Below are 20,464 nucleotides of genomic sequence, written 5' to 3' on the forward strand. Positions count from 1 at the left end.
GTTGCTGACAGTGTGTCCTATGACTCACATCAGGGTGGTACTGCTGTCCCAGCACATCTCTACACCCCCTCATTCCGCCACCCTATGTGCATCCTCCTATGCCTCCTATATTCTCCCCTTCTGCTTCGGTTTGGGATGCACCTTCCTCACTAGGTAGGGGACATTCGCTAATAATAAGTAAACATACGCAGTCCTGTTGGATAGATATATAGAGTTTACTGTGTTTTAATCAGTCATCTCCTATTTTCCCTCCCATGTGGAGTGTGATAATAAATAAGTAAATAAATAAAGCTGGAGAAAAAAGGGGAAAGCTGACAGGAGGCAAAGATGCCATTGGAAAAAAAGGTGATGAGGCCACATTAATGCTGGAGATAAGTTTGACTGTGTACTGAATGTGCTGGTGCTACAAAGGTATAAAATATTGCAAGTTACACTTTATTACACACAGCTGCTCAGGTGTAAAACATACTCTTTAAACAAGACAAATTTTAGTTTAGATCCACAAATAGAGGAAAAATATAAATATAGAGTAATATTCTTACTCGTGATTGTCACGCTCAGATTATCAATCTGTAAGAAATGCAAAGCATGTCCCATGCTGCGGTGAGGTCTGCTTCACACAGACACCTTGGCTTCTTTTATGTAAATACCACACTTAAACTCTCCTGCTTTAAAGAGTTTGGGGAGTCATAAACCGTGACAGAACCCCAGGCCTTACCACTCCCTATAAAACACTGAATGTTTATGGATGCCTGTACCTGCAGCTTTCCACCCATAAACGCTTTCCTTTGTCCTTCTGGGAAGTGGATGGAGGAAAAGGAGCAAAAGGGGACTAGATTGTGTGACTTCAACCAGGAAGTGTTCCCTGTCTGTAGTTTTGGTAGATAGTTTGCCATCTGCAATAAAACTCTAAATGAGTGGAGAGGCATGTAAGTTTCTGCAAGTAAATGACATTTGAACCGTGACACTGATAGCATCTGTTTTTTGTTTTGTTCTTTTCTAACCAATTAACGCAGAGCATCTTAAGAGCTGTTAAAGATTTCATCCCATTCCAAAAGATAAGGAAACACTTGATATTGAACATTGATATTTTGAAATATGGAGCTAACCTCCAGGTCTGAAGCGGAGAGTCATAGAAATGCAAGAAATACGCATTTTTGGTTGTATAGACATATATGGGAAAACAGCTTCCTCACACTGAGACCTCAGCGAGCACCTTCTTCATTACTTCATGGACTCACTCCCTAGTGTCGGGTCATATCAAATAGATAATGAAGTCCATTTTGTAAATTATTCATTCTGAGTCAGGAGGATTTGATTGCTTTTGTGCTTACCGCTTACTCCCGATTCTTTTTTTTAGCGTGGTCTCAGCTGAGTTGAAGACACAAGTGTAGATGTACACTTCTGTCATGTAGATTTTTGCCATGATTTTAATATTTCAGTTTGGAAACACGAGACTTTGTGGAAAAAACTTTGAAACAAACTCTCAGAAATGTCTTTGTTTTGGGTTTTGACTTCTTCTCTTCCTGTATCAGCACTGGTGTGGCGGTATTGTGTGACTTGCGACACCTGTTGTCCAGGAGAATGCTGCAGTGGCTTACTGCGCTTTAATGGTGAGCATAAATAGAGACCATTGGACCAATGCGGCAGGTATACTGACATCTTTATTCAGGATATGCTCATTGGCTGCTCACTGGACAGCATAGGGTTTGCCAGGATGGCAACTCAAAGCTTCATAACAGGACTACATCCAAAAGTACTGCTTATAATATCACACAACAGATATCAGTATATGCGGCTCCCATTTATCTGATTAGGAGAAAGCATCCTCATTTTTCACTGGCTAAAAAACTTGATTTTCTGTCTGCATGGAGAAAAAAACAATAATGCACTTTTGTATTTATGTGCGTTGTCATTTCTTGTAAATGTCATCAGTGAACAGCTTCCCCTCCCCTGAGCTTCTTTCTGCTTAGAATGTAAGTGGACTCAGCGCCGTCCACTTGGTGCCATTGTCATTGTTGAGCCAAAGTTCTTTTAATCACACCGCTGCCCTCAACCCGCCGTGATTTACTAGCTCTCCCCATCCATGGGGCCTCTGCTCCAGCCAATTGCATTAAAGAGATAAATAACCAGACCAATAAAAGTGTTGTGAGCGGGCCGAATGGGTCCTGGAAAGCTCGCCGTCCATTTGGTGCTGTAAGCAACGGTGTGGGGGGGGGTGCGGTATCAGAGGAGGGGTGGGGCTTTTAGTGGAAGGTTTTTTAGGGGTGATATTGTGATTGGTGGTGGAGGTGATGTCATGTCATCCATCTCAGGGAGCCACTTCATTAGGCTAATGGAAGGGCTGGACCGCTCACTGTTCGTTCCTGTGCGTGAATGTGTGTGTGTGTGTGTGTTTGTCCTTCCACTGATGGCAGCTTCCAAGGCTAAAGTGGTTATGAAGGCTAAAGTGATTTTATTAGCCAGGCACATAGCCCATCACTGTGTATGGGCATAAGTATGTGTGTGTGTGTCCATGTGTGTGTCTGTGCAGTCATAAGGCTGTACAGGTACTATTTTAGGTGTGAGGAGAAAATACAGAAATAAACACACCTTATTTTTTTAATGTTTCGACTGCAGTCACATTCCTTCAGTGACTTGCAAAAAGCGTGAAGTGCAGGGAGAATACTCAGCAAACTTTAGAGTAACATCAATGAAGGACTTTGATTTGTCACTGACTTAAATTTACACGTCACTTCAAATGTTCCTCTTGTGACAAGCGAAGAGGACAAAGGAAAATGCTCTTGGAATCTGCTGCACCGCCCGACCTCCTCCCTCTGCGTCTCGCTCTTCCTCTCCTCCTCTCTCTTTCCATCGCTTTCTGTTTGTCAGTTTTTCCGCCTGAAACCCACACGGGCTGCCGTCTGGACTTCTGCTGCGTTTACGAGACGCGATTCCTCTGATTCGAGTCCGTTTTAGCGATTTTTTTGATTTTTCACATGCCAGGACCCGTCTTTGAATTGTTTTGTAACAACCAGGGGCTTGCTCCATCATCTGAACTGTCCTTTCCCACTGATATATCTCTCATCTTCTTTTTTCTGTTAAATAGTTAAATAGATGTTTAATGGTTGGCCTTGATGTGGGTCTGGCGAGTCTGTTCTTTTCATGCCTTTAAAGTTGAGATGAATTCAGTTTGTTACAGAACAAATTCGGTTTAAATTGATCAAAAGCAGCACCACCTTAGAAAACTCTTTCAGCTTCCCTTCCCTTTTGTGTCTGTGTGTGTGTGTGGCTCTTATTCTTAGACATAAACCATGAGACATAAACATAGGATTGTATTAATCTGTTTATTCACAGTGTTTATAGACTATAATATGAGGTTAAATGTAATACTCGTGCATCCAGATTTTCACCATGGAGGTGTTAACGGAAAGGAGTAGCCACACTGTTCCCAAGCTGTGCAGTATGTTTTATTCAATAGCTTAGTAGTTCTCAAAGAAAGTAAATCTTTAAAAAAAAAAGATCGGTAAAGCATATGCTCTCTGCACCCATTAAGATGTGTAAATGAGAGGAAGGGAAGGCAGGTAGCCCTAGCAAGGCGCCTGTATCCACCACATATAGACACCTGCTACCAGAGCAAAAGTGCACGAGCCAAGCTGTTTGCTATTAATATTAATTACTCCAGTATTCTGAAAGTCATCAGCCACCCTGAATAGGAATTAAACTATTCCCTTTTGTTTGTATATTTTTTGTCACCATGATTAATTTAACTTCTCTGCATGCTGAGATGTAAGGAATGCGTGGTGTTGTGACCTCCACAGATGTGTAAATGCGCGGGGACATGTTTTTAAATTGTGGGCAAACACTCCTTAAAAAGGGTGAATCCATCCATATTCTACTGTATTTTTTTTTTTAAATTTAATTTATTCAATTGTAGTCTGTTTTTAATTGTTATCAGGCAATTAAACTGTTATTATTTATCTTTGTTAATTATTAATGATTTCTTTAATGTCAGTTTTTCAGTAGTTTGTGTAATATTAAATATTTATAAATGTATCATAGCTGATTAGAAACAGCTATTTTATTCTGAAAATATTTATTCTTTATCCTGAAAATGATTTCTTACCAGTTTATTATTGCATCTATTATTTTAGTATTTGAGCATGAAATGATTTGTAAAGAGATTGTTAGTATTATTTAGATTCATCTATATTTAGTCATTATGGGGTTGCTGATAACCATGTAAAATAGCCATAAACTACATATATTCTTTGCATTAAAATTAAAATTTTAAATCAAATAAATACTTTTTTATTTTATTTATTTAGTACGTCATTTTTAAACACTGTTTATATAGCTATTGTCAAGATGCTGCAGAGATTTAGATTTGTTTTTTAAATCTGCTAATATGTATCACACAGTACCTAATTTAAAAAGAAATTATTTGACATTAATAATTACAATTGCAACCATTATTGCACTAATCTAATGGCAAAAGCAACATAAAATGTAACATTAATAAAAAAAATTAGCAACATTGTTATCATTTAATTTTCATAGTAAAATCATTATTAACTAAACTTTAAATATGAATAATTGATTATTTATTAACAGTGGCCATTATAAAGTCTTTCTCTTATCTATATATAAGCTACGCCAAATTCCTGTGGGCTCAGACTCTATAGTACACATTCAGTTTCTCTGTGTACGTATGTTATGTGCTTACTCCTGTTTAAGTGGCCTTTGCATTTCAAAGCGCAGTGCGTGTTTGGCTTGTGTCCGGGTGTGCGCACTGCACACTGCGGTGGCCTTTAACGCCTGTCCCTGGTGCAGATCGATTTTGTGCCTAGCCAGCAGCCCGCTGCTAACCTTGAGGTAAGTTGGCGTAATGAGATCGCATCTGACGGCATTGACTCACACCTGACAGCACTGACACTCAGCTCCCAGCCAGGGAGCGACACAGACGGGCAGAGTGGGAAAGGGTAGGTCCTTTGTGGTCGGCTGTACTGTTAAAAGCTTTGTTTTGTTCTGCTTCCACTGTAATATACGTTTTTTTATAAAACTTACAAAACTTATGAAATCTTTCACTGGAGACGGAAGCTGGGTGAACATGTCCGTGGTCCACAATCATCTAATATAAAATCTCTGTGGAAGATGTTGAAAAGAACGGCAGGTACGTTTGGCATTCTTCTTCCACGAGAAAGCCAAATTTTCAGGATCGACCTCTGTATTATTGAAGCCTGAGCCGCCACAGCCTCTTAGAGTTCAGTACAGTTGAATTCAGAGTGTAGCTTTGCTGCTGCTCTGTGGGATTTGTCTGTAGGCGGTGCTGGGTTATGCATGACCCACTGTCTAACCAGACTCGTGGTAAAAAGCATATTTTCTGGCCCAGATTAAAACCTCAGCAGGCCAACAGGGATCACTTTTGCGCCTAAAACAATGTGAAATTTGATCTAAAAAGAATTCAAACATATACTGCCCATCTAAGCCGTCAGTGTAATGTACCTGCACACATATTATGGGATGGCTCTTTCCTTTAAACCTGTGATAAGCATGCTGGGGCTGATTTCGAGATGCATGTATCAAGCTAAAATTGGATACGATGAGCCTGGGATAACCATTATCTGAGTGGTGGTAATTGAAACAATAATGGACATGATAACAGCTTGGCAAATAGCATTGATCCATCATCTAAGATGAGCCCTCTTTGTGCATTAAAAGCATGACTAAATGGTGCAAACTGATATTGCTCTCGGTCATGGCTAGGTCGTGTGGGCTAATTGAAAAAGAAATGAGTAAAATGAGGGTTTTGTGATGTGTGGAAGTGCGATGAGCCTCTCACCTTGCCTCGCTCGGGTTTTCAATCCCTCGCACAACCTGGGATTAGCCGAAGACACGGCATGATTTTGGCGGAAGTGTGGAATTGGAATTCAGTTTCTGTATATCCACGCACAGATGTAGTCTACTAAGCCAGTGGGACCCAGATCGATAGGAATCTAACAGTTTTAGCACCTGAGCATCTCAGGAGCATCCTCGGCTGGTTACGTCTTAGTCTCAGCCTTGTCTACACACTCCTACGGCCTTACTTTCCGGGCTGCAACCTGACCTTGACACGTTTTCTCATCTGCCTGCTTTGCTGCTTTGCTGATGTCCAACTTTCACAGGGTTGAAGTGGTACTCTGCTTCACCTAGCCTATAGATTGAGCACTGCTGGGCTGGGTGAACACATGGAAAATGAGATCGCTGACCTACAGCAAAGGTTAGACTTCAGTAAGCACGAGCACTCAGATGAGGGCCGGTGCAGGAGCCGGGGCTTTAATAAACTACTGCTGACCATAAGCCTATTGTTTTACGTCTCTCCTCTGGATATCTGTGCATGTGTGTGTTTGCGTGTGTGTATGTGTTTAATGTAATGCCACTGGAGCTGCAGCCCTCATTGGGGCTAGCTGTGTTAAGCTGAAATGTTATTATTGATTACACACAGAGGTTGTGATGGAAAAGCAACAGCCAGGGAATGAGCCCAGCTCCAGGTGCGTGCATGTTTATGTATATGTATGCGTGCGTGTGTGCGTGTAGGTGTGAATGCGGATGTATATGTGAGCCACAGCTATGCTGTCCGTCAGCCTCTTGCTAATCCATTATGGTGGTGGTGGTGGTGGGGGGCAATGGCACAGGGAAATAACCAGTGAGAGGGGAAGAACAGTATTTGAGGGTGAGGTGATGTTTGTTGTGTTTTTGAACATCCTGTGAGCCTTTCTTAGATTTTGCAAGTATATATTTTTAAGAAAGGTCCCTTTTCCTAGTTGCTCTCTAGCTCTTTCTGTCCTTGTCACATGTAATCAATTAAAAATGCTTATGTCATCTACACGCATATGCAGTAAATTCATAAAACTACATACAGTACTTAGAATTACACATGTAAGAGCATATACAAGCCCCTTTTCACTCTGTCTTTCTGCCTTTCCTTCACAGACACCTGTGGTTACACACACACCAGCATACGTTCCCTCTCTCTCTCTCACACACACACACACTCTCCACCACAGTCCCTTTATGCGAGGCCTGCCTGGCACCCAACTGTGAGGCACTTTTAATTAGAGCCCTGCTGTTAAGCACAGACCTCCTCCAATGGTCCCATCCACTTCCCATCACCTCCTTCCTCCAACCCACACACCCTCCATTGCACACAGACCGCCGCTGTGCTCTCTTCACTCCTTGTCCTTTGAGACCTGAAGGCGTTAAACACTGTACCCAGAAGGCGAAGAAAATGCACGACTCCTTTCTCTAGCCCCTTTTAAGCTCGAATTCTTTAAACAGTCACATTAAACTGCGCCTATATAACTATGAAAGAACACTTACAAACATTGATGGTTTTTAAAAAAAATTGAATTTCATGGAATTTACTCTGTTCTGTTCGGTTTTGTTTCTGAATGAAAACGCTCTTTAGTCTGCCTGAAAAATGGACTTAGAGTGCTATCGGGTTTGTGAGCAGGGAAGATATGCAACACATGCACTCTTGTAACACAGTCAGCTGTGCAGCAATGCTCAAAATATTCCTGGAACTCAAGCTGCTCCATCACACTCATAACCTGCATTCTTCCATTTCCCTTTTTCAGCAAGGCCAAAGCCCTTCAGAGGAAATAAAAAAAAAAAAGAAGGAAAGAAAAACAAGTCTCTCACATTCATTGATTCTCTTCAGCATCTGGCTGCTATGATCAAAGGGCTATTGTGTTGGGGGGTCTGTTCTCTAAGCTGCTTTCATTAGGAACCTCCATAATCAGGCGTAAGTTGATTAGAAACAAAGCAGGTGGGATGATGCTACGTTGAGCCAGCACTGGAATTTCGAGCTAAACTTCGCAAAGCCTTTGCATTGTGTGTGTCACTCAGTCCCTGGCAGCAGAGGGGAGAAGGGGATTATAACCTCACAGCATACACATAATGCACGCTAACCTCAGTCAGAAATCTTTGGGCTGGGTAAGAGCGCAGCTCTGTTACAGCTTCAGAGGGAAAAATGAAGCAATAAGGAGGTCTGCTTATGACCTATTAAACCCAGTTTGCCAGCAGTAAATATGCCTCGAAAGGCCGCTGTCTGTACATTTGGAGGTAATTCGGGGGGAAAAGCGAGCGCTGCCTCCATCTGTGACAGCTCGTCTTCAGCTTGATGTGGGAAGACAGGTTGTTTAGGACCGTGGGGATTGAGGGATGGAGAAAGACCAGGGTGTGAGTGGTGGAGGAGGTGGAGGAGAAAGGCTGCAGCTGTTGTTGTGTGTAGTTTAGATTTGGTCTGCTGTGGGTTGGCAGAAATCACAGCAGAGCCAGAGAGGCAGCGACCGATATATAGATAGATAATTTCACCTCTTCCTTCCAGCTTCCTCACCTCGCTTTATGTGCTAAAGGCCCCCTTTAAGCCCGGGGATTTAGCATAAAAGGCAGAAACAAAGCGGCGTCTCCAAGCCACCTTGTGTTTCCTCCACCTTCTGTGTAGCAAATGTCGCTGCACTGAGAATCCTCCGCTGTCTGCCTCTGTATCGACCTTTCGTCTTCCTCAGAGGAACATAGAGCCGGCTCCTGCTAGGGCTCTTTTCCTTCTGTTCATGGGGTGGGAGTTTTTTTTTTTATTATGATTGTTTTTAAAGATTTTTTTCCCCTCGCTCTCCCTCTGTCTCACTCTTTGCCCAGGGTTGCGGATATTGCCAAAAGGAGAGAGGAAAGAAGAAGAAAAAAAGGCAGGGAGGGGAGAGAAGGAAAAAAAAGCAGGGTAGAAAGAGAAGTTATTTTGCTGAAGGACATTTGCAGAGGCTGCTTTTAACACCCTCACCCCTCCTCTCCCTCCTCACTCCTTTTCCTCCATCCCTGCTTAAACACACTTCTCCCCTTTCTGCTCTTTAAATATTGAGAATCGTTGAAAATTCTTCTGGTCTCTGCCTTTAGACGCTACTGGCCTCCCAACAGCTCACCGGGCGAGATGTGTTTGGACGGGCTGAAAGGCCCCAGATTGCACAACCTCTCTGCCCCAACTCCAGGCCCCAGGAAACTGGTCGGAGCTCCGCTGGTTCCCAAGCTGCACCTCTTCCCCGACTCCCTGTGTTCTCTGTCTGAAGGCCAAGCTCCCCCTCTGGGCTGGCTTTGGCTGCTCATTTCCACAGTAACAGGGGGCAACTCTCCACAGACTTGGCTTTGTAACCTACACCAACATGCTTTTGTGCAAACACACACACACGCAGCTGAAGCAGACTGCAAGTTTGTAAGAGTCACTGTACTCATTACCTCTCACTGCCCAGCTCACACACATCTCTGATTTTCTTTCTCTGGCTGCATTATAGATGCTATTTAAGATTTTGCTAACTAGTAGGGTGCGGACGCCTGTGTTGTGGGCCGCTCCAAAATGAACCACTGCCTGAGTTTTGATGTGAATAAGAGCTTTTCTCGAATGCTGCATTCCTCAGCGTATGCGACTATTGTGGTTGTTGTATCTCTAAAAGGAAAACAGTTAATAGCTGCTAAGTAAAGCCAAAGCTGTAAAAATCTTAAGTGTATCTGGGCTAACTGTTGGTCAAAGCACAGCTGGAAACCAACCCCCCACATATCAAAAAGCGAGAGCTGCAGACTGAGATCATAGACATGTTACTGCTTAACAGTCCACTTTATGGGACTGACTGTCTTTGTGTTTTAATGAGGAGGCCATGGACAAGTGGAAAGGAGAGGAGAAAGATGGAGGGGTGGTGAGGGTTGTAAGGGAAGATGAGTGATTAGAAAAGACTGAGAAAGAATAAAGGATGGAGTGTTTGGAAGAGGTTATTGTGAGGTTTAGTGTCCCCTTTCTCTCTCCACGTCTAATTAGGAGTGAAAGAAGGGGTTGCCGGGTCCTCCTTTAAGTGCTGCTTTTAATTTTTCACATCACATCCTGATGATTTTCTTCTCTTCTCTTCTCTTCTCTTCTCTTCTCTTCTCTTCTCTTCTCAAATCTCTCTTAAGTCAAATGACCGGTTTGTTTTTCTTTGTTTTATTTTATAGCCTCCAGAAATAAAATCGACACTCTTTCTTCAGGATATGTTAGTTGAGCAGGGCCTTAAATTGGCAACAAACTTGGACGTGTGTGTGTGTGTGTGTGTGTGTGTGTGTGTGTGTGTGTGTGTGTGTGTGTGTGTGTGTGTGTGTGTGTGTGTGTGTGTCTCATTCCTCTGAAAAGTGTTTTGAGCCTCCGGTGCACTGGCATGAGATTGGCAGTTTGCTGTGTGCTGATAAAGTCAACGTCTGTGTGCGTGTGTGTGTGTGTGTGTGTGTGTGCGTGTGTGTGTGTGTGTGTGTGTGTGTGTGTGCATTTAAGTGTGCCTGCTGGTGAAAAGGAAGGAGGAAGGAGGAGTGCAGCCTGGACACCTCAGGAATGTTTTCCTGATAACAAGTTCTTCCTGCGCTGTGTGCTCGGCTGTTGTTATTTTATGTGTTTTACTGCACTGTGACTGTGTGTGTGACTGTGTGTGTGTGTGTGTGATAGTGGAGGACAGGTTTCACTGCTTTTCAGTTAGCCACAAGTTTATTTTTAATCACAGTGGAGTATGCAAACATGCAGCCAAAGCACAGCATTAAAGGAATCCACATGGGTCAAAGAGATGTAGATTTTTTTCATCGTGCAGTGAACGAGTTTTGGTTACGTACAGATGAAGGTCCACAGCTGTGGAATTTATTTAAATTCAGTAAACCAAAGAGTCCAGGTCAGTTACAATCCCAGTTCAGCTAATGCAATTTTGAGCATTACCTGCAAGCCTCTTTGCAACCCACTGTGTCCAAGATCCCCGAATAAAGCCGTGATCCACGACTATAAACTGCAGGGGTCCTAACTGAAATGCAGAGGATCAGCTCCTTTGTGTGTTTTTGAGGATTTTAACTGTCTCAGATTTTACTCCAAATCAAAATCACACAATCACATCAGTGAAAGAAGATAACAGCACAAACACACACACACACCAAGCACATTCCTACCTTTGGAGCATGACTCCAGCTCACTGCTCATGCCTCATGTGCACCGGCGCGTGCTCTGTGCAGCAGCAGAGCGCACACTACCTCGCGCGTCCTCTCCGCCACTCTCCCCTCCGCAGGCCGCCTCATTAAACTTTCAGCTGAAAACTCTTTTTGCCGTTCGGTCCCAACTGGCCTCGGCATAAGAGGAGTAAATTAAATTCAGTCTGTCCACTGGGTTTGAAGTCAGATGGAAGGATGGCATTTGCCGACTCGGTCTGCAGTCTCAAAGCAATGCGCTGTGGCCACAGGTGGTGCTTTGTGAGCCCTGACATCAGCCTCACAGTCTGAAATGACCCGGCGCTCCTAGAATATACGCCTTCTTTGTTTTGTTTTTCCTCATTTTGTCTGGTTTATGTCTTTGCTCGTCCCCTAGAAAATCTCGGAGATGGCATCGACTACGACCAGCTGAAGAAAGAGGACATTGGCAAACTGATCAACGAAACTCTCCAGATCTTTGAGCGCTACGGAGGACCGGACGCCTATATAAACATCAAATACATGATCCCCACCTATCAGTCCTGCCTGACGAACTAAGGAGAGAGGAGGGGGCTGTCAGCCATGTCCACGTCTTTAAGATTTAATTTACAGCGGCATGTTTAAAGTGCTATCAGTTTGTTGTTCTGTTCCCGTTTCTTTAGTGATTTATTTAGACAGCTGATGGAAAGTCCTCGGTGCATACTGACGTTTGTTTCAAAGCCTCTTTTAAAATGTATGAAAACATTAAAAATTCTGTTGCATCTAAGTAAATCTTCCCGCAGAATCTATTTTTTTGCCTTTCAAACACTTATGTTGCTGTTGAAGCGTTGGCCATCTTGGATTTATGTCGGCTAAAGAAGATGCCAAAGTACAGCGACAAGACTTACGCTGGCGTCCACAGCTCCAGCAGCAGCTGTCTCTGAAGCACGTGTGTATTTATGATATTTCGAAATATAAATATAAAGTATTTTATATCTGCAGATCTGAAAGCCGTGATCGCTTCACCACAAAGGTTTCCTTTGAAAAGCTGATAATACTGTTTGAGATATAGAAAAGATTGGTTTCAGTAACGCAGAAACTGCGGAGGGGTTTGGGTTTGTAATTTCTTTTTTGTATCGTATTGTACTACTGCACTCATTCTGTCACTAACCCAGCTGGAGACGCAGCCTGTCTGAACGTGCATTTATGTTGGATATTTGAACTCAAATACCCCACAGTGATCTTAGGGAACACTTGGTGTGTATGCGGGCTTATTTGTTGGTGTTTGTGCATGACAACACGCCTGCCTCGTTGTTTATCTGGACCAGCCAGTAACTCAGTAACCAGCTCTCTGTTCTCACACTGAGTGAAGCTCCCCTCTCTCGCTCTCTATCCTCTGCTGTAAACTTCTTCACAGATGCAGCAGAAGTTTTAGCAGCCATATTTCCCGCACGCACATGCACATACACTCACTGACACATATACATATACAACACTGCGACCCATGGGGGAAAACACAGCGTAATTGATTTCTGAAACTCGCAAGGACACTTGCGCCATCTCTTATTGTAAGTCATGTCTCCAGCGAAAGCAGCTTTACAGGCCTGCGGAGGAATCTATTCTCAAGCAGAAGACAGGTTCATAATGCTCATATTTCAACCTCAGCACATCCTGAAAGGAACGTTACTGAATAGGTGTTCCACGCTGCTGAACTCAAGTCGAGCTGCTCCTGCCTCGTGCTTGATCTGTGTAGTGAAAGACGTAAGGTAGTGCGGAGAGGTCCCCTTTCGAGACAAAGCACATATTTCACCTTAATAACTGCAGCTGCATAGCAAAACAACGATAGCAACGGTATAGCCACTTGTCTACTTTTTAAAGGGGTGCGTTGTGGAGGGGGTGGGGGGGCGTACAATTTCACCCGTGTTCTCACTTAATGAGCATATCGAACTCTGAATAGCCTGCAGTTCTGTCGAACTGTATCAGTGACGCCCCGCTGTCCCGCTTCACCTGTCCAATTTTACTGAGCCACAGGCTAGCAGCTGGCCAGCAAAGAGCTTAGAGATAAAGAGGAGAACTAGAAGAAAAGGACAAAGTGAAACAGGGCGAACAATTTTGTTAAGCTTTTTTTCAAATATTGGTTTTAGAAATGGGACTTCTCTCCCTTGTTCACCACCGCCCCCTCCCATCTTTGAACACCGTGTCATGCAAGCCATATTATACGGATCACTTTGCTTTGTCACACTTAAAGGGCCAGGCAACGTGATTTTTTTTTCCAATTAGGTCACATCACAGGCGCTAATCGGCACTGAGAACTCATCGGGAAGAAAGGGGACAGTGTGGAAAGGAATGCTTGAGGATATGGTTTCAAAAAGAAGATCAAATCAGAGTGAGCCTAACCATAACTTCTACTTTCCTAAACCCCTTTCACCCCCAACCGATAGCTGCAGGAGGTTTCTTCCTGTTAAAAGGGTGTTTTTCTTTCCCACTTTTGCCAAGTGCTTGCTCATAGGGGGTCGTCTAATTGTTGGGATTTTCTCTCTATTCTTGAAGAGTTTTACCTTGCATATAAAGCACCTCGAGGTGACTGCTGGTATGATTTTAATTTTTGCAAAAATGACCTTCAAAACAAATAATTTCAGCAGATAATGTCAGTATGCAGATTCATGGATTTCTTGAGTTTTTGGTCTACAGCAACATATTTTTAAAGGTGTTAGATGATATGAAATATGAAGAAAATCATATATATTTTTTATGTTCCACCTTCAGTAACTTTGATACAGTGGCATCTGCTGTGATCCTTACACCTATGAGGAGATCTCACAAGTGTTACCTTTATTTTGATACCAGGATGGTTAACACAGAGTTTGCAATTGCACAGAAACACTCAATTTATCTTCATAGGTTAAATCTAACCCCAAACTAACCTTAAATCATACTTCCACCTTAAAAATCGAATCATCTCCTTGCTTTTCCCCACAATGTGAATGTGTAAACATATTTACACCCCCACAATCTGAGTAACACAACCAAACGCACACACGCAGTAATGGCAACCCAACGCCAAGCAGCTCCACTGCTGTAATTGCTCATGCAAGTAATAGAGTGAAGTGCGAAATGAACAGGAATGAAGGCAGCCATTGAGGTTATTTGCTCTATCAAAAGCATCGCCGCATGGCTAGTTCAGACCTACAGGCCAGAAAGACATGCATGACATTACCCGAATTTTTCCCCCCCACCTTATCTCTTGTCCTGTTCTCAGACACGGAAAAACAAAACAAAACACAGCGGCAACAAATTTAACACGGAGCTGAAATGATCCTGATCATAATATGCTGACCCTTCTCCCCTCAGTCATAATGAGCAATTGATCATCTTATGACTGCAGGTGCACCAACATTCACAAAGAAATAAATTGCCACCCATTCGGTGCATTTCCTCCAGTCATAGAGCGCAGGTTACAACAATCTGCTCCTCTTCCTTACAGCAGATACTATCTGCCGCAGATAGAGCCACATTATTATTTTCAGTTGAGCGGATTTCCGAGTTGTTTTTTTGCTCTCCTTTGGTATTCCTTGTCTATTTTTGAAAGATTTTGCTGATAACTCGTGGAGTCAGTGGTATTAATCTAACGTGTTACTTAACGACCTCACACCAACCATCCTGTTGTTGTTAACAGAGATAGCTGCAGAGATAGAGGGGGAAATCTGCTGATTCTGTTTGAATCATGGTTAGATGTGTTTATCCCAGTTTCTGCATAAGTCTAACACCCTTCTGACTGCATTTTGGAAAAACACCATACTGCTCACTGGCATGTTTTTTATAGGTTTGTGCTGTTTTAAGGTGTCACAAACCATTCCTGCACACTTACCTTTGTCCTTAGTGGGGATGAAAACCACAAATTCCTCTGAACCACTGTTAATTTTGACAGTAAATTTTGATTTAGCTTTAATCACACTCTTTTGAACAAAACACCATTTACTTTAGTCTAATTTTAGTTGACAAAATCATAAGATTATAGTAGGCGAAGTATGTTGTGTTTTTCCCAGTGAAAGTTGCTTCACATGTTTTAAAAAGTGTCTTATTTTTCTTGACATCAAATACAAAATGTGTCCATATATCTGCTTGTCTCTTCTTCCCAAGTGTTGTCGCGTTTTCATGAGAAATTAATTCATGAGAGTTAATTGTATCGGTCCGACATCAATCAAACATCCCTTACAAACTTACCCCGACTTTCTACACTGGGACAGAACCATATAGTGTCAAAGCAACAATGTCGTCCAGCTACGTTGTTACGTTGCAGGCTCTAGGTTGACTCCAGTAAGTCACATGTTACTGAGGTGGCTTTCTCTAATCCAGGATCTCTCCTGATGGCCACTCTCTGTTACAGCTCAACTTCACGGGTCAACCATAGATGGTGTGGGGCCCACAGCCACTCGCTCCGCTCCAAGGTTTATTATTAGCTTAGCAAGCTCAGCCACTCACAACAGCTGCCGCCGCCGTGCAGCTACTCCCACCGAGGAGCACGCGCGAGCTATTTCACTGTCGGAAACACTTCGGTACACCGACATGGGACCATACATACAGAGACGTCATCCAGCCACACAGATCAACACAGTTGACTACTCAGTCAAGTGAGTAGGTGCGTGTCTAGCTCGCACCCCAGCAGCAGCAGGATGAGACGCTTCTCTCAGAATGAACAGTGACGTCGTGAGAGCTGGCTCCACAGAGCTCAAGTTTGTCCTTGTGCATCTCCGTCTCGCCACATCATAGTGGTGGCAGGCCAACAAAGGCTTTTATACTGCAGTGAGCTGCGCAACAAAAGCTACACAAACACGCTGATAGCGTTTTGTTGACGGAGAGGAAAAAAAGGAGACTGAGAAAAGGCTGAGGAAGGAAGAGGAAGGGAACAATTATGAAGAGGAAAAGGCACCATGACAATGCCTGTGCTGTCTGTTTGAGAGAGAGAGCACGCTGAATAAAGAGGAGGACAGGGAGATTGGTTGCACCTGAGCTCGGAGACAGACGGGCAGCCTGAGATGAATCCAGCGCGCAGAGAAATGAAGGGAAAGAGAGGCTGTGTGGGCCACGTCGAGATGGATGAATGGAGGGAAGGGGGATGTTGTGTCACCTGGTAGAGAGAGCTGTCTAGCTCCAGCCAGACCTGAGATTTAGGAGCAGTCAGCTGCAGAAAAGAGAAATAAGAGACCGAAGAAGAAACCACTTGTTTGTCTGTTTTTTTCCCCCCTTCGCAAGTGAAAAACAGAGGAGAATTGAGGCGACAACTGCCACTTAACAACATCACCACGCTCCCTTATCTGAACAAACAAGCTGAATGCGAATGTCCCACTTTGTGTGCAACATCTCCGCGTGTTGGAAATCAAATAATTCAGCCATGTGGGTCACACTTAATATGATAAAAAGCTGTGTTGTGGCGATGCATGCAGTAATGTAGCCCTGTGCGCACTGAAGGATTGATTAAGCACTCGGGAAGTCTTCATCTGTCTTCCTCTTTATCACTTCCTTCCTCTTTTCATCTGGTCCCTTTTTTTTCTGATGTCCTGTCTCTCTTACTGCAGTGTTATAGTCTCAAAAGGCAGATTGTTAGAACTGGCAATGAAGGGATTGTGCTGTGCAACAGAAATAAATGCCCCCCGGGGAATGATTCGTCTTGTTCTCGTCTGCCTGGCGGACTCCGTTGCTCATCCGGGCAGCTACTGAGCATGTGCGAGACAGGACAGCACAATGGAGATTTATCTATCTGCCTCTCCATGTGCCAGGTATCTAATTCACAGGCTTAATTCAAGAGTGGAGAAATAATGTAAACACTTTAAAGCTCAAATTCTGATTCCCTCTCGCAGCCCTCCACAAAACTCCCCTTAAATATGAATAAAAATATGCTAAAAACTCACATCCTGATTGAAGTGATTCTCTTACCAGTGCTCATGATTGCCAGTGTGATTCTGTGTGTTTATATCCCAGACCACACCACGGGATCGATCCTTCTCTTTGCAGATGTGATCAATGAGGATTCTCTGCCTGTCTCCCCTCCGTTACTATCCGTCTCCCACTTTCTCTGTTCATCTTTCTCCTCTTCCTCACCTACAGGTCTTATCACTCACAAACACTCATTTCTTTTCCCTGCTACGGTTTGGCAGGAGCAAACAAACAGGCAAAAAAGCAAGTAAACAAATACAGGCATCTTCGGGAGGAGCGGCAACGAGTCCACACTGTTAACAATTGGTATGGACAGATGTAGCATCAGCTGGACTTCTTTAAATTGCGCTGACACCGGTGTGATCTCAACGAGGAATGAAACGAGGAGCGGGCGGCCTGCGAAACATATCCTCCGGCCTGTACAAGTGCCTCATCCTGCAAAATGGTAAAGAGTGGTTTTTGTGTGTCTGATTGATGATCAGCAGGTTCAAGGTGGGAGTTTGGAGGCGATGTTTTCCCATCCACAGCCCACTATCACGAGTAGTTCCAGCTGTCCTACACCCCTCTCCCTCCCTTTCCCTGTCTGAGTGACAACAGGCAAGCCAACAGGCATTTCCATCACCAGATTGCCAAACCACTGGACCATCTACGCTACAACACCCAAGGTGACCTTTAACAAAATAGAAAATAGTGTATAGCTGAAGGGGGGTGGTGGGGGTAAGAAGGGGCTGTGGAAACACACAAGAGCTTGAATGTTGCAGTGTCAGATTGAATTGTGATAGATTTTTTTCCCCTCATGCTGCCCCATACTTTAGCACTTCAGCAGCTGGCTTTTCTTTCTTTTCCTTTAAAGTATAACCTGCACTATTTGAATTTTTAGCACATGGATATTTTCCTGGTCTGGTTTCCTGTCCATGAATTCTGCAACCACTTAGAGAGCACAAATCTAAGTCAGCTGAGTTTCAAAACATGCATTTTGCCCTTTACTAACCCTATGACGTGTTGAGTAGGCAGGCGTCAAATATAACGTGATGTATAGAGGTCTCTGAACCCATAGCTCGCATCTGTAATAGATCACAGGGCGACATGCAGTCGAGGTATTTCGAGCTAGAAATTCACACAAATGAGGCCGCACTCACACCAGTCTAGCTAAGCATATATATATAGAAACCACTCCAAAGCACCAGGGTTTATAATTGTAGATTAGAGGAATCATTGTAAACTGTTCTGAAAGTTTATACGAGTTTCCTCTTTAGATATACTCCGAAAGCTGCTGAGAGCAACTATTAGTAAAGAATAAACAAGAATGAAACAAGCAAAGTGAAAGGCCCTTCAAGCATGAATGACATTATACTTTGTGAATTCATTTCCTACTCCGAAGTGACTGACTGACAGGCCACTGTTATGTGTCATCGGCTGTAGATAGAAGATGAATGCAGCCACCACGTCGTTACACATTGATTTGGCATTTGGTCAGCACCATTTCAGTTGAAATCGGACGTGACCATGTTTGGAAAAGAAGACTGAGCCAAAGCTAATGCTAGCTAGCTAGCTAGCTTGGCTATGAGTGATTCCCTGTGATATTAATTAAATGATAGTTTTGGATAGGGAAAGGCACTTAAAATGTACTTATCAGAGAAAAACAGCAGCTGATTCCTTAAAATGTCCTTCTTTATCTGGTCTGTCATCTATTTTAATGCAAAATAATTCCCAAAATTAGCATCTTTCACAATAGTCAAAGTTGGGGTCTTCGTTTTTTAATGTCTTCTTATTTGCAGCCACAGACAGTATAAAAAATGGATGTAACCTTGATGTCGTCGGCCACTGGTCTCTCAAGTTGAAGCCTCAAGTTGAACGTTTCAAAATGTGACAGGGAAGAGCGGGTCTGTCTGTGAAACTCATTGGCTAACAACTTGTGATTGGCAACTTTCATTTTATTCAGTTTGACCCAAAATAAGCAGCTGAGTCCATAAACTGAGCGGGAAAGCTTTTACAGAGTCACGACAGAAAGAAAACTGGTGCTCCAAAGCCTTCTACTGCGGGTTTACATTCACGTGACCATGTGACGTTAACTTGTCGGCCATTTTGGATCTAAAAATCATATAGGTTCAAGTGACTAAGGCCCCCAGTCACGCAGGCCAAGACACTGGTCCACAACCATCTGGGAAATTGCAATTAATTTCACGAGGCAGAAACCTCTGCCAATATAATTTTTCCCTAGCAACCACTGGCTCCATCACATCGAATATGGCGGACAACCCTTGAGCAATGTGCACATGATGTCACATAGGAACAGAGGTCTTTTTGCAACCACATCTGCTGGGCTTTAGATAGACTGCAGCTTCAAGCCCGCATGTTATGTCCATATTTTGTACCATCTATGACTCCAACATGCAGGGTCACCCCCTGTTGGTCATTAGAAGGATATCAGGCTTATTCATTACTTTCACAATGGCTTCACTTTTTCAGAGCTAAGAGGGCTTCTTGTTTTTTAACTACAGTGTATGCTGTGTGCTTCAGTGAATGAATTTTTAATATTACACGAAACTAAAAAGATGATGTAAATTAACAAAACAGTTTTAATGCAACCGGTGCTGCTGTTCACTTATTATACTGTCAGGAAAAATTGAGTCTGATGAGCATTAAGAATTCTGACAGATGGCAGAGATGTTTAGCAGCACTGGAAACACATTTTCGTAGCAAAATGGCTGTTCAAACCAGTATTTTCAGTGATGCTGCCCCAATTTAATCATTAATGTAACTCTCCACCATCGAAATATTTTTTCATAATAAATTACGGCTGTATTTTTGGAAGAATTGTCCAGAAAAAGGCAAATTACCTCTCAGCTTCTCGAAGTTAAGAACTACTTTTACTGCTAAAGTGCAGTTTTTAATTACTCTGTCCAGAAATGTTTGGAGCTTCTCCTAACAGTAGGCGATAGGAGCTACTGAGAGGTAAACACAGATACAGTTAAATATCAACATATGTGGCAATACTGACATTTAAAATAAATGCCTACAAAGCAGTTTAGAGGTTGTAAATTGATTGACCTTTGCAAATCTTTACAGACCACTAAAGTATACCTAGAGGGGAAGTTCATTATTAGCCTGTCATCTGAACATGCCCCACCTTTGCTTCACTTACACTTGCTTACTCTTTGTCCATTGTATATCCAATGCTTACATCAGGTGATTATTTGAAGACATAAAAAATACTGCATGGACACTGTTTAGTACCACCAAGCACAAACAAGTGTGAGGGAAACAATGCACAAGGAAGAATAGTGCATTTGTCATGTCACGCCTATGATACAAGTTAAAATGAATAATAGGGGCATTATGCGTTTCTCTGTATGTGCTGTGGTTGCTAGAAGGACATTTATTTCTTTCTCGTTGTGCTCACACCTTCCTCAAAATGTAAATGACCCAGATTCTGCCGACAGTTTCTCCCCACAGTCCCCAAACTAGCAAGTCGGTAGAAAAAGAGAGAGATGTTGTACTTGTTTGTATGTATGCGTGTTATCAGAGCCCGTGGGTCTCTCTCTGTTCGCCTCCTCCAGAGCTGCAGTCTTTATCG

General features: G+C 43.1%; 1 protein-coding gene across 1 annotated transcript in view; it reads left to right on the forward strand.

The window, feature by feature from the left end:
- pacrg (PARK2 co-regulated) overlaps positions 1 to 11,738 on the forward strand; it is a 144,770-nt gene extending 133,032 nt beyond the window's left edge. Inside the window, exon 5 of the mRNA XM_006798488.2 lies at positions 11,372 to 11,738. Within this exon, the coding sequence (XP_006798551.1) occupies positions 11,372 to 11,532 (161 nt within the window). The 3' untranslated portion in view covers positions 11,533 to 11,738. The remainder of the gene's footprint in view (positions 1 to 11,371) is intronic.
- The last annotated feature ends 8,726 nt before the right edge of the window (positions 11,739 to 20,464 follow it).

The sequence above is a fragment of the Neolamprologus brichardi genome, chromosome 19 (assembly GCF_056152115.1).
Source record: "Neolamprologus brichardi isolate AB-2024 chromosome 19, ASM5615211v1, whole genome shotgun sequence".
Taxonomy (NCBI): Eukaryota; Metazoa; Chordata; class Actinopteri; order Cichliformes; family Cichlidae; genus Neolamprologus; species Neolamprologus brichardi.